This window comes from Tamandua tetradactyla, chromosome 1 (genome assembly GCF_023851605.1).
Source record: "Tamandua tetradactyla isolate mTamTet1 chromosome 1, mTamTet1.pri, whole genome shotgun sequence".
Classification (NCBI taxonomy): Eukaryota; Metazoa; Chordata; class Mammalia; order Pilosa; family Myrmecophagidae; genus Tamandua; species Tamandua tetradactyla.
Window position 1 is genome coordinate 212,351,679 of NC_135327.1, and position 14,882 is coordinate 212,366,560.

Sequence of the window (14,882 nt, forward strand, 5' to 3'; positions counted from 1 at the left end):
CTAGAACAGGACTAGGGACCCATAATAGGAGAGTAGGCTAGCACCACACTGCTCTGGGGAAGAGGGGGGAGAGGAGCAGCAAGTGCACCATGGGCTTCTTCCATTTTTAAGCTGCATTTCCCTGATCTGGCACTCGTCCAGTTACTACAATCCTTAAACTGTTTTCTGGGTTTTGAGGAAGATGCCTATGTCAATTTTTTTCTATTTGCCCAAAGAGTCTGTGAGGGAAAAATACCCTAGAGCATCTTATGCAGCTGTCTTATTGGATCAAAAGCTACCAAGGGAGTTTTAAAAAATAATTTCTGATACCCAGATTCTCCTCCAGACCAGATTAAAGTTCTCCAGATAATTCTAACATGTTGTCAGAGTTAGCAATCACTGTTTTAGATTTTGGCTATATCAAGATTGGAGACCGATGGATTACATTCTGCTCTATAGGTACAAAAACTACAGATAGAAAAAGGAAGTTAGATGATAGCCATATTTAATTAAGGGTTGTTAACAAGAAAATAAACATAGTAGATATTTTCTGTAGTTAAAAGCATTTTTCCTCTCTTCTCCAGTTTATATTCTTTCAGATCTAGTCTCCAAAATGTAATATTTAGCCATCTTTATATCAAAAATGGAAGAAAAAATTGTTTATCAAGAAGGTAGAACAGTAAATGGTATGGACAGATGAGTAAAAAATACAGATGAGAAATAAATAATGGGGGAACAAAAAAAAAGAAGGTAGATGATCAAAAATAAAAAATTAGTTTTGTTTAGTAAATTTGGGGATGAAATTTAAATAAAGCGAGCTAATAATCAGAAGTTTTATTTTCATCTGAAAAATGTAACCTGTAAAATAAGTAAGACAGATTTCTTCGATAAGGACAAAATGATGGAAAGCCTATGTTAATACCTATTAATCCAAAACATGTAGTTCTCTGACAATACTAATGTAAACAGGAATTCCCCAGATTTCTATCACTGTTGTGTTTAACTCCTATCTGTTAAAAAGACTTTTCCAAAGGTCCTTTTTGTGAGCACACATTTTTATAAATCATGGCAAGGCTTTGGAATAGCTTTGTTCATTCATTCATTTTATTCATTCATTTTAAAAATAAAGGCCCTAAATAGTACTATTTTAACAAAATGTCAGGTAGGTCAGAGTTGCCTTTTATTTTTAAAATTGTTAAAATAACATGTTCTAGGTTTAGTAAGGTAAAATAAGCAGTTATATTAAATTTATAGTTAAAATACGTGCATCTTTGGCATTTAATGCATGATTTTTTCAATCATTTCTTCATCATCACCAATTTTCTCCTCCTTTAAGATGAGTCTTTAATTTAACTTCTTAGTCAAAACCTTTGGCAAAGTTCTAAGAATGATATATGATCAAGACTTTCACACACAAAAAAATGACCTTAAAAATTTACTTCTTAATTTAAGAGTTTCTGAATATGGTCAGAATTATTTGTGACTGGTTATCTTATGATCCATGATGGGTCCTTAGCAATTTTTGCATTCTCTGGTCCAAGTATAGCTAACCCATGTGTGCTCCTCCCAGTGCCAAGGAACCTGAAAGGAAAAAACATATGGTAAATTGTGACTAATTTTTACATTAAAAACTTGGAAAGTTCATTATAAAGTCATCAACCTGTTTCTGAATTTCATTTTCCCCTCACTAAATACATTAAACCACAATGTATACACTCACTTATTGCTCACGTTGACAAGCTTGTCATGACTGACAGCTAAGAGTTGTTCTCTATGTGCCTGTTTCATCTCATCAGAGCGTCCACACAAGAAATAGTCCATACCTAAAAGTTAAATCAGAGGTAGAAACAGGATAATCAGTTCTGAGCCTCCCTGACTCACTACTGATGCCCATTTTTGAAGTAAGAATGAAGAATGAGTAATGATCATATAAAGGTGAAATTTTTTGTAAGAAAATGACTTTGCAGAGTAATGTGGTCACCACTGTGCCATGTCAAGATGTTCTCCTTCAACCCTAACTAGCAAGTTTTATTACCTTGGGGAAATTATTTAATCTTTCTGAGCCTTAGATCATATATGCTCTAAAATTATGTGATATGATTCTTTTCAATTGGCAAATATCATGAAGTTCTTGCCTGGATGTTTTTCCAAAATAAAAATTATGTAAAGAAGCATACACTTTTGAAGACAATATTTAGGTGGTCAAGTGTGAAAATCATATTAAAAAGGACAGGGAAATTGGGGAAAATGCTCAAGTAGTTTAAGATAACTGAAATGATGAAAGACCCAATTTCAGTTCATATGTCCAAAGAAGAAATCTTTTCCTGCCTGGGTAAAAAAACTCAGAAAAGTTAGTTGTGTGAAGTTTTATCTGATAATACAGTGATCTATTTATCAACTTTCTCTTTACTATTTAATCAAATTACCTTTGTCGGAAGGAGCGACAGGAGCATCTACACCTGAGAAAACTGAAAGTTTTGCTTCATTTATGTCCTGTTGCGTGAATTTTCCAGATTTAGCCCAGTCAACAGCTTTTCCAAAAGAGTGGAGAGTTTCTATTGAATTTGGATCCCTAGACAATCCAAAGAGGTAAGTATTCAAATATTTTACAATGAAACAACAAATCAGTCATGTGTTGACTTAACAGTCCTTCAATATTTTCTTTTCATTAGTGGCTCTATTTTCACACTTCATTGTCCAAAGAGCCCACTTAAAAAATCAATTACTCTTTTGTAGAAATGTAAACCCAACTATATAAACCATTTGATATTTCTCCCTCTACCTAGACTCATGCTCTATCTGCCTAATTTAGTCTCTAGATTAATTAAGTATATCTCTGTTTTCTTGTGATTTCAATAGGACAATACAGGTTGATGGAAGAAATTCAGAATTATAACGAAATTAAGGGAACTGATAGAAAGGTCAAGAAGAGGTTAAACAAACACCAAGTTTTACTCACTCTGCATAAAATTCACCCCAAATACTCTAGATATTATTTATATGTAGGAGAATTTCTGAGATACTTCATTTAAATAAAAGGAGAGCTTCTACAGCCCTTTATCCATTCTAATATAATATCAACCATGTCTTATTGCAGAGATTGGGAGTAGGGCTTATTTGGTTTTCTATCCTTATCTAAAAATGCAACATCTAGTGCAAAGACATTCAGTATTACAGCATATGAAACAGTCAGGAACAAAGGAGATTTGCATCAGAATGGCATTAAACAATTCACTCTTTCGTTAAAGCATTAGAATACATAGTTTCAGGCAGAAGGGCCACAGAAAATTAAGAATTATTGTAAATAAAAGAGTATTAGATTTGTGGCTCTGACAACAGAATACTGTTCACATTAGGCCCCTAAAATTAAAATTAGTTCAGAATATGCTCTGAAATCTTCTATTTAAGCATGCTATTTATAAAACACTAGGATTCATATAAGATAAAATGTTTCCTGTTCTATACTGCTGTCCCTAAAACTCAATAAAACATGGATTTTCCTGGGTGTGGTTAAGAGCTGAAGAACTGGGACAAAAAAAAGTATAAAAAAATTTTCTTTTTCTAATGTTCACCCCAATATATAAGATAATGACACTGATAATTATTAGAGCAAATGACTGAAGTGAAATACTGTATGTACACATATCTATACTTACGAAATACTCACCTATAAGAGTAAAGAGTAAATATTCCATTATGGCTGAGTTTTGCACCTCCACCATAAGCGCCACCTTTTTCTCGAATTTCAGTATGCAAGAATTTAGCAGTCATCAAACGTGCAAGGATCTTAAGACTGAATTTAACGATTTAAAAAATGAAAGTTAAAAATAATGTGGCTAATAAGGAATTTATATATAAAAGATAAAATTACCCACGGAGATAACAAAAGTTTAATTAAATGAAAAGAAAAATAAAGAAAATCAAGTTGTAAAGTAACCTATACATCACAGTTCCATCATATTTTTGATGAAAAGAAGAACAAAGCACTAAGAAAAATGTGAAGAATAATTTTCAAACAATTCACTTGGAAATTCATTGTAAGGCAGGAGCTAAAGATGTGGAGAGTGAATATAAACTCAAACATTCCTAATTGCTTAACTTGTTATAATACACATGTACTGCATGCATTTTAAAAATCTGATAAAAAAGAGGTAGTTAACTTAACTCTCTGGCAAATGTATGAATAATCATTTATTTAAATGCCTCCTATCATAATACGGGAAATAAGGGAAACTACAGTAAATCTTTTGGATTGTTTTTTTATAGATATCCTTCCCTAAGAAAAACACATACTCCAATAAAGTAAATTTCTCTTAATGAAACCTATTTTCCTGCTGGAATCTACTATAAATGTAACACCTGGTCCTTCGGAAGAGAAAGGGATGGTTCTAGAAAGCAACATGTATTGTAAAAATGGAACACATTCAAACGTTCTTAGACAAGTAAGCAATAAGTGGGTAATGTTCAGCAGGAACGATGCAGATTTGTTACACCTATGTTAAGCACACAGGTCCCAAATTATCATTACTGCTGACTGATCTTATTCTAAAAGAGATGAAAAGAATGAAATAGACAAGATAAAAAACTACACGAATAGATGAATATAAGCATGTTCGTAAGACCATGATTGGAGAAAAAGCCATACAATCTTTCTTACTGCTGTCAACTAGGAGAAATACAGAATATCAAGATTACCAGTCTTCATCCAATGGTTTGGTTTCATTAGAATTATTAATCAGTTGGAAATTAACAGAAAGTTAGGAATGCCAAATCTTAGAGGAGAGATTTCATGTGAACAATGGTGTTTTCAGACTTCCCAATAGATTTGTTTTTATCTATGTATTTATTTTTCTTTAGAAATTTTTATTTCTATATTATGTAATACATGTTCACTGTTGAAAAATTATAATACATAAAAGGGGAAAAATCAATAATCCCACTACCCAGAGGTAATCACTTATAATATTTAAGTGTTTTAAAATCTACATTTTTCTATTAAATAGTAGAAACACATCTATCACTCTATATGGCATATTTATCACTACATATATATTTATCAGTATATATATGTTTATCACTCTTCTTAATGGTATAGAAAAGATAATCAGTTTATTATCTACAAATATGGAAATTGATAGAATAGCTGCGCCTGACATTTTCTACACAGAAACTTTTTAATAGCAGCTTCATTTATTTTGTCTTTAGTTTCCATGGAACTACCACTAATTTTTCCTCAAACCGTCCCCTAACACCTTAACACTCCTCTCTTTATGGCCCAGCTCCACCAAAGGCATCTGGCATGGAGTTTCTGTTCCCTATTTTGAACTGGGTGTCCTAGGCTTGTTGCATCGAGGCCATCTTAAGACTTCCCTTCACTATTCTCATGGGTTAGATTTCTGTTTTGGAGGCATTACATATTTTCTTTTCTTAGTTTAATCCCCTCATTTGGGTAAGGCACAGCAGTGTACACAAGAGGTATGTTTTTAGAGACACTGCATGTCTGAAAATATATATCCTATCTCTTTAATCAATAGGTATGGAACTCTAAGAAATTATTTTCCTTTAGATTTCTGAAAGTATTGACTCATTACCTTCTATTATCCAGTTTTGATATTGAAAGTATAGTACCATTGAGATTCTATAAGTGGCCCATTTTTTTTCTGAAAACTTACAAAATATTTTCTCTATGATGGTCTGAAAGTTTTCATTGGTATACCTGGATACAGGTTTTTTTTTTCCATTTATTGTCCTGGACATTTACTGAGCCCTTTCATTCTAGACTCATGCCCTTTAGTTTGGGGAAAATTCTGATACTTTTTCTTTGCTAATTTATCCTCATTTTCTCTATTTTCTTTCTGAAAACCTTGTTAATTGATTTTCTAGATTGGTCCTCCATCTCTTCCTTGCTTTTCTCCATTTCCATTTTCCCTACCATCTACAAAATTTTCTCAACTTTATCTTCCAAAGCTGCTGTTGAAGTTTTTTATTCTAATTACTGCATGTTTAATTTTTTGTTCTGTGAATGTTCTTTTTTATATTATTTGGTTCTTTTTCATGGATACATTATCTTCTCTTATCTCTCCATGGGTATTTCGTACATACATACACATGGGTTTTTCTTTCTGTTTTTGTTTTTTTCATTGCTGAAATACCTATTTCCTAATATTTCCTTTTTTTCATTTTGGTGAATTTTTATTTTATATTTCCTCTTTACAGTTTCCTCAAATGGCTATCTATTCATATTTAAGAGCAGGCACTAACCGTTAACTGGAAATTGCACAAACTTACAAACTAGCAGGTCTCACAATGGGTAGTTAGGCAGGGCTTAGTCTTTTAACTAGGACCTCCCCAAAAGTCTTTTCTCTTGGTTTGGCTAATTTCCCCAGAGAGGAATGGACCAATATAGACCCTGGTAGCCACAATTCTGGAAGCCAATCAGAGGAAGAGGCCTGGGAGGGTCTCACTATCCAGGCTGCAAACATTTACATAATGACCCTATTTTTAGTAACATATTGCCTTCAGTTATGACTGCTGTGACTCAAGCTAGAACCTCTTTAGTAAGCTTCACAGACTTGGAGGGGAAGACTTCGAAGTCTATTCCTTATAGTAACTTTCAAATAATCTGCCAATAATGTCCAACCCCACACATACACTACTTTCAAAAATATCTTTTGTCTCCAATCCCTATACTTTTCTGGGACTTTACAGTATAAATTGGCTTTTTTCTTTTACCCTTTGCAGTTTTTTACATGATTAGAGAGACCTAAACCTCAGAGGTCAGTTACCATATGTCCATTTACTTTCCATTTTTCAAAACTTTTCTGAAATTTTCATATACTGCTTACTATCTGTCTTTAAATTCTTTTTCTTTGTGGTCTCATACCTTTTTTATTTCTTTATTGTTATTTTAGGGTTACTGGAGAGTTCAAAAATAAACATGAGTTCAATCTGCCATGTTTACCAAGAAATTCAGAGTCTGAATTTAAGCAATCAATTATAGAGGGGAGTAAATTAATTGGGTATTTAAAAAGGAGTTTGTGCTTACATTTACAGGCATTTATTTTGTTTAGAGGACTGCTCTGAGGGACATAAATTGTTGCAAAAAGAGCTGAAACATTAGGCAGTTAGTTCATTAAGATTTTACTTTTTAAAGAATATTGGGATCTATATTTCAAATTAAAGATAGGTCAGTTTTTTGATTTGTTACAGACTAGAAACAGTCAGGTTCTATAAATGATAAAAGCAATACTACAATGGCACAAGAGCTCAAAATTCAAATTAAATACCCAAAAAAATTGTACTAAGCAAAACATGGCTTATTATTTTGAATGTATTCAATAAACTTTTTTTTTTTAATACATAAACCACAGAACCCAGCATGATTTAGGGATCTTAGAACCACTATTTTTACCTTTCCATTTCATACCTGGCATGATCTGGATCTGTGTAAGGAACAGTTCTAACACATTCACCAATATAATTCACTGGGAAAGGAAGCAGAAAATGTGTCTTCATCTGGCAAGGTTTGAAAGTCGGGTCCTATGAAATAAAGGTGCATCATTCAGACCAAGCTGCATTAACATAATATAATCCATAAATGCTATAATTTTTAGATACTATTTGAATTTATATTTCCCATGACAATCAATAATTATGTACTCATATTTAAGAATAAAACACTGGCAATTACATCATCCTATTCAATGTCTTACTTTTAGCTGAATAAACAGGATCACACTGCTTAATTGAAGGTGAATTTACATTCATTCAACATTGTAAGTTATATTAAAATAAAGGAAAACTGCAAAGTAATGAAGCCATATGGTGTAACAAATGTCTTCATAAGCACAAGGAAGAGTTATTCAAGAACAGGGGACTCAGCTTTATTCTAAAAAAGGAAGGACTCAGCAGCAGTGATGAAAAGATGTAACTAGCAATTCTAAGGACAGACATGGCCCAACTCTAGGAATGGCTTAGACAGAGAAACATTCACAATCAAAGAGCCTTTAGATACAAACTTGTAAATGTACAAGCTAGGTGTATTCTGAATTATACTGAGTTATATTAACTTACTGTGATCAGCTTTCTTATGATTTGGGAACCATTAACATGTGTACTTCCACTAGATTCATTATGTACAGGTTTCTGAAAATAAAATATTTCAAAGATAAATGAAAAAATTCCAAAACTCACTTGAAAGAGATAAGAAGGTACATTTTATAAAATTCACAAAGCTAAAAGCAAATGTTAGGGAATATATGTCTTAGTGTTTATGTTACGTAAAATGAATGGGCTACAGTCAGAGGTAGGCACAAAGAAGCAGCAAGCCACCTTTTATACTATCTCTATTCACAGATAAAAGTCATCAGTGACAATACTTCACTGTCTTAGTTAGCATTATTGTAAGTTTTTAAATTGGGTAGAACACAATACTGGGGGGTCAATAATGGGGGAGTGTGGGGTAAAGAGGTATGGGATGTTTAGGGTTTTCTTTCTACTTTTTATTTCTTTTTCTGGAGTAATGCAAATGTTCTAAGATTGATCATGGTGATGAATGCACAACCATGTATGATACTGGGAACCACTGATTGTATACTCTAGATGTATTGTATGGTATATAAATATATCTCAATAAAATTACATTTGGAAAAAAAAGTGATCAGTGAAACAGAATGGGATAACAGCAAGATCCATTCATAAATGGAATAAATACAGAAGGCAAAAGAAATAATTCCTTCACAAAATTTTATCCTCAACATTCCCCAATAAGAAGTAAGGCTTTTCTACTGATACTGGTGTTAAAGAATTAAATTAAAATCTTTTTTTTTTTGTGCACGGGCAGGTACCGGGAATCGAACCCGGGTCTCTGGCATGGCAGGTGAGAATTCTGCCTGCTGAGCCACCATGGCCCACCCTAAAATCCATTTTATAAATTAATAAAATTGATTAGACTTTTACTTGATATAATTATTCTAGAGAAAAATCCATGAATTAATGAGTGATGTTGAAAAGATTTTTTCTGAATCTTGTGTCTTCTAAAACCTTACAGACAGTAAGGCAGACTTCATCAGATCATTGCTTTTGGCTATTTTTACACTTATATATCCCCAACTGCAGTTTGTTTTTCCCTATTAAGAAACTGTTCATTGTAAGGCACAAGTAATAAAAAGTGAGCATAGGCACTAAGGCCAAACTACAGAGTATGAATTCACTTAACTGGGTCAATATTGGGCAAATTAATTAATCCTTCTGTACCTCTATTACTTCACCTGTATAATGGAGATAATAAATTCTATACACAGAATGGTACATGGTAAGTGCTTAATTACTGTTAGCTCTATTATTGTTGTTACCTCAATCACATGTGGACGGACAGGTTTTCGTTCTTTTTTACTTCGACTAAGGTTTTTAATGAAGTTTTCTACCACTTTTCCCGCCTGAGGGATCTGCTGAGGCGTAGCATTCACTGAACATCTGTTTAAACAATTATTTATATATATATATATATATATATATATATATGTATGTATATATTCATAAAACCATTATAAAAAATAACTTTTACTAATTCACTACATTTTTAATGAATAACACAAAAATAAAAGTGAATAACATAGTTTTTGTACTAAATAATGCTCAGAAGTGTTAAAAAGAAACAGTAGCCTAATATGGAAATAATATAGCCATCTTTCTTTTCTATAGTGCTTTCAAAGAGCCTTTTATGTACTTCAATCCATTACACCTAATAAAAAACATTCAAGATGCTAAGAGCTGTTCTGATTCCAAATTCTGTGCTCCTTTGAAGGAAGAAAGAATAAAGAACTATTAATATCTGCCAACAATGCCTTCAGACTCATTATAAGAAGACTGAAAAACTTACGATCTAGAAGACACAGTGAAAAATATGAACTGGTTGTTAAAACAGAAAATTTTCTCATAAGTAGCCAAAAAATTACCAGACTGTCAAAAACTATTTTTATAACCCTTCTATATTCTACAGAATCACAAATAATACTTTCAAATAAAAGTTACTTAAAATACAGTTTATTAATAGAATATGTTTTTTTCTGTTTTGCCCTAAATTCTAATATTATTTTCGTTGGTTAATAGCAGGTACTATTAAATTATGATAACTGTATTCCTGGCCTTACACCAACTGTTTAAAGATATCATTTTTTTAATCCCTACAATAAACATACAAAGTAGGGTTTTATGGAGAAGAAAACAGAAGATTCAAATAGTTAAGTTACTCAAGATCAACCAATTATAAGCCTGAACCAAGAATTATGATCTGTGTCTGCCTGTCATTAAGACTGTGCCATGACCACCATGCCCTGCCACTTATCACCCTGAAATTCTGTCTTATATGATCTGGTGATGATTTCACTATTAAGATGCTGAAAATAAACTTAACAATTTTTAAAATTTCATTAATGATCACAAACCTGTGGGCCTAAGACTAACTGTATAACTGAGTTATAAACCATCATATATATATATTACTTTTACAAGAAACTTTGTGTTTTTACTCTGGCTTTCAATGAACTAACCTTCCCTGAGTATCACTGATTCCTCACATATAGAACATTTGCTATTTACTTCTGGAGTAAATATTTAACAATATAATATTTAATAATATAAATATTTACAATAAAACTATCTTTCAATTTTTTAATTAAATTAACTTGTTTTTCCCCTTATCATCCTAAACATTTTTTTCATCTTCAACATTTAATAAACTTAAAATATTATTCATTTTTCCCACAGATATGACTTCTTAATTATAAGTACATTTGAAATCCAGAATCAAGTCCATAACCTCTACCTATACAAGCATTCTTTTCTCCTGAAAATAAGTTTACATAATATAGCATCAAGTGAAAATTATGTAAGAACAGTACTTAATGAAATGGAATGAATCATTAGATCCTTATTTAGAAACAAATCATGCAATTCTACCTCATATTATCACAGTTTAATAAATATTTCTTGATACGTGGGAGCTTTCTCAGGACTGGTTTGATATCCGTCATTTCTGCAATTCTCTTCATTAACCTCACCTAAATCAAAGGAATTAAATATATATAGTTATCACATATTTAATAGAGGCCACAGACAGATTTTCTCAGTATAAGAACTAAACATCCTTGATATCAAGAATATTGTTTGAGCATGTGATGTGTCCTATTTTGTGCTTGTACGTATGTATGTAGTTGCTCAGCTTGGTGGAAGTGTTGGCTTGGGATGGAAAAGTAGTAAGGTAGAAAGAGAAAGCTAAATTTAAAAAAATAAAAAATTTCCCCTTTAATTTGGGCAACTAGAAGCTCAGCATTTCTATACTGTTTATTACTAACAACCTCGGAAGACCTGAATAAACCAGAATAACAAATAGTCCCTCAAAACATTTTACCTGATCCATTCCATTAAAGGTTTCTTGTAAGTCTCCAACAGGAGTGAGAGTTCTACTAGCTCTAATGGATGCATACAGGTGACCAGAATCTGGAATTCCATTTGATAGCTCTTGAGCACTCATCTTAACTAATACTTTGAAATGTTCTTCTTCTTCAAAGCATGGGCTATGGAAAAAAAGAAATGTAATAAATCCCTGGAGATGCATCCATATTCCCTTATCGACTATGGGGGAATTAAAATATAAATACACACACACCCTTGTCTATTATGTAAAGCTAATAAAGTAAACATTTCCAGGCAACTTAAACATCCCCCAAAATGCTAAAGATTCTAGAGGAATTATAACTAAAATTAGAACAGAAAAATCAACAACCAACAAATGAATAAAATTTTCTATTTTTACAATATTTCAGATTTAGATTTCTGATACAGTCCAAGAATTAACATCTTTTGCAAATAACGTTACTTGTTAAATATTTCACTCCACAAATGCATCATATCCGGTAGATTGCGATCCAGGCAGAGAGATGAAAAAAGTACACCCTAAATCGTGAAAGAAAAAAATTCAAAAGAATAAATTAATTATGAGGTAAATTTAAAAGAAAAAAAATATTACTGGAGAAACAAACTTTCAACCATTATTATGATCTAGAAATAAAATGTTACCTGCTCATATGCATCTAAATGTGAATCATCAGGAACCACATGGGGAGAAACAGTCATCCCTCCTGTTTTTAGTTCTATTTGTTGAGCCTGCTCCCTATAGTCAAGAATGCCGGAACCCATCCTATTTAATAGCAAATAAATATTTCCTAAATTATCAAGGTTTCTTTACCACATCATTTTTCAAATTGTGCATTATAGTCACAAGTTACTTAAATTAATAACCACAGCTTTCACATATCTTTTTTACCACTTCAAAAATTATAAAACTGACAGCATTTTTATATTAATTTGATGAGACTGTCCACTTCCCTCTCTACAAGGTAGAAATCAGTTTCTCTTATTCATGGAATTCCTCTTAGATGTCCACTGGACACTTAGGCAGCCAGGGTCTAAAACTAAAAATTAAAATGTGCTGCTTTTCCAGTCCTAAGCTTTTCTTTTTCTAAAACACTCTGACACATATTTTATTTGATCAAATATCTCCCTTTTGGGGAAGGGGGCAGCGACAGGGTATCTAAAGAATAAGGCTTTTGTATTTATAAGTAAAGGAGAAGTCACCTCAGCAAACTAACAGTGCTTTTTAAAGAAACATTCTAGCCAATGTTCCTAATATAAGAAATATTTTAAGCAAAGCCAACCACTGTGAAGTTTTTCTAAAACTACTATAACCATAAAAGGACAAGCAGAGGGAACAATATTAAAAAAAAAAAAAAAAAAAGCAGAGAACTTTCAAAGGTCAAAGACATCCTTCATCTGATCAGATACCCAGCCAGGTTACAGAAAATTCCACATTCATTTAGCTTTCTGTAATGTGAAAATATTTTTCTTTCCACAATCTGAAGAATGCAACTTAAATATTAAATTGGGCAACAAATCCTATCTAGTTTGCTTAAATTTTTTCACTTCCCTTTATTATTCCAGGAACATGAGAAAGGAAAGCATACAGCTTTACCTACTGTCTAGTCTGCTGTCCTTGGCTATCTGAAATGAAGCAGAATTTGGAAAGGGTTTTATGCCACTGTGTGTGACTTATATGCAGTGTTTTTAAATATATTCACAGGTATCTATTATCAATGAGAAATAATGACTATAAATTTAGCTTAGAGGAGACACAAACTAAGGGAGGAGAGTACACTACATAATCTTTCAAGATTATCCACAGGTCTACATTTTATATTTAATCACTCTTTCGATTAAAAATACCTTTCTTTTCAAAATCTTTTAAAAAATAGTCCTTTAGATAGTTCTGTCTAGAAGTATTTCCTTATACTCTAAATTCATAAATATCAATGTAAAATAGTAAGAAAATATAATTTTCAAAAGAAAACAAATTCTAAATAAATATATTGTAGACTTTCTTATACACTGTAAAATTACGATAGGTTTTGACAACAGTGATACAGTGAAAAGTAACTACTATCAATGTATTAAAACAATACAAATATACACACAAAATATATATTAATAAAATATGTATATACATCTTAAATTTTATATATATTTATGTGTCTTCATCCCAAATGTCAAACTCTTACTTGGTAAGCACACTGCAGAAGAGAGGCACATACGGTTTTAGCTCTTCAGGAAGTGTGTTTAAACTAGAAAAAGCTCTGAAATACACCAAACCATTGGTTGGCTGGGCACAGTACTGAACGGGGATTTCTCCACCTATAAATACAAAAGTAATTTTTATTATAATCAATAACATTTTGAACATTTAAAAAATAATTTTATTGCTTTCAAGGATAGGGATTAAAATGTCTGTTAGCAAAGAAATATTATTCATTTGCTATAATATACATAAATTTCTCTAATGAATTTGCTTACGGGAAAAAAATCTAAAACTGTCTTATATGCTAAAGTAATCCCTGATTCTTATTGAAGAATTAAAAGAATAAGTAAAGCTCGTCCCTACTTACTTCTGCCCATCCTTATCAATCTTTACTCAAACCTTCCTCTTTATCAGAATGGACTATTTAGCTCATTCCTAAAATGTTTTATCACCACTATTTCAGCTATCTTAAATGTCACTCATTTTCTCTAATAAGTCTCACCACTTTTAGGTCCTTTAGATACTACATCTTCGATAAAATCCGCCCTGATGATCCAATTCAGATAGCACTCAGCATATGGTATTCTGTGTTGCTATTCACATCCCATGTTCTCAGTGATATTTGTAATTCTTTCAAGAGAAGGCATTGTATATTATATATTTTATATCCCCAGCACAATGCCCTAAACCAGAAAAGGAACTAAAATATTTATTGATGAGACTGATTTATATTTATTGACTCTTTTAAAGAATACTTAATGAGCTTCATCCATGAATAATACTGTATGTGTGTGTGTGTGGGGGGGGGAACTGAGAGATAGGAGGCACTGACTTTACTTTTAAGAAGACTACTCCAGAAGAAAAGATTTCATTTACATACATGGACATAAATATACAAATAAATCAAATATTGTAAACATGATAAACACTTAAAAAAAAAGGGTAGGCTAGATATACTTCAAAAAAACAAAGCAATGCTCATATACAGTATAAAATTCTATCTTAAATGGATATCGTTAGAGCATAATATTGTAGTAAGATTTTCGTCAGGACAAATCAATAAAATAAATGACTGCCCACTTGTAAGCTAAATGTCAACACCTAATAGGGTAACACAATTCTCATATGTTACCAACCAAAAGCCCAGATGAAAGTAAATACCTTTGAGAAATCAAAAACAGTGACAGACCTCAGAATGAAGCACTAGGATAAGATATGAGGATGATAATAGCAAACCTGAACTCTCCCTTTTTGTTTTTCATAAGAAATCAAT

The 14,882-nt window shown here is 31.9% G+C and overlaps 1 protein-coding gene across 3 annotated transcripts in view; it reads right to left on the reverse strand.

Moving 5' to 3' along the window:
* Window positions 1-1,137: 1,137 nt before the first annotated feature.
* PITRM1 (pitrilysin metallopeptidase 1) overlaps window positions 1,138-14,882 on the reverse strand; it is a 48,276-nt gene continuing 34,531 nt past the window's right edge. For all 3 annotated transcript variants that reach the window (XM_077151891.1, XM_077151897.1, XM_077151894.1), the window contains 12 exons: window positions 13,593-13,725; window positions 12,058-12,178; window positions 11,858-11,934; window positions 11,390-11,555; window positions 10,939-11,039; window positions 9,333-9,453; window positions 8,053-8,124; window positions 7,406-7,518; window positions 3,647-3,772; window positions 2,406-2,551; window positions 1,700-1,802; window positions 1,138-1,560 (listed from right to left, as the gene is read on the reverse strand). In XM_077151891.1, the coding sequence (XP_077008006.1) occupies window positions 1,467-1,560; window positions 1,700-1,802; window positions 2,406-2,551; window positions 3,647-3,772; window positions 7,406-7,518; window positions 8,053-8,124; window positions 9,333-9,453; window positions 10,939-11,039; window positions 11,390-11,555; window positions 11,858-11,934; window positions 12,058-12,178; window positions 13,593-13,725 (1,373 nt within the window). In that variant the 3' untranslated portion in view covers window positions 1,138-1,466. The remainder of the gene's footprint in view (window positions 1,561-1,699; window positions 1,803-2,405; window positions 2,552-3,646; window positions 3,773-7,405; window positions 7,519-8,052; window positions 8,125-9,332; window positions 9,454-10,938; window positions 11,040-11,389; window positions 11,556-11,857; window positions 11,935-12,057; window positions 12,179-13,592; window positions 13,726-14,882) is intronic.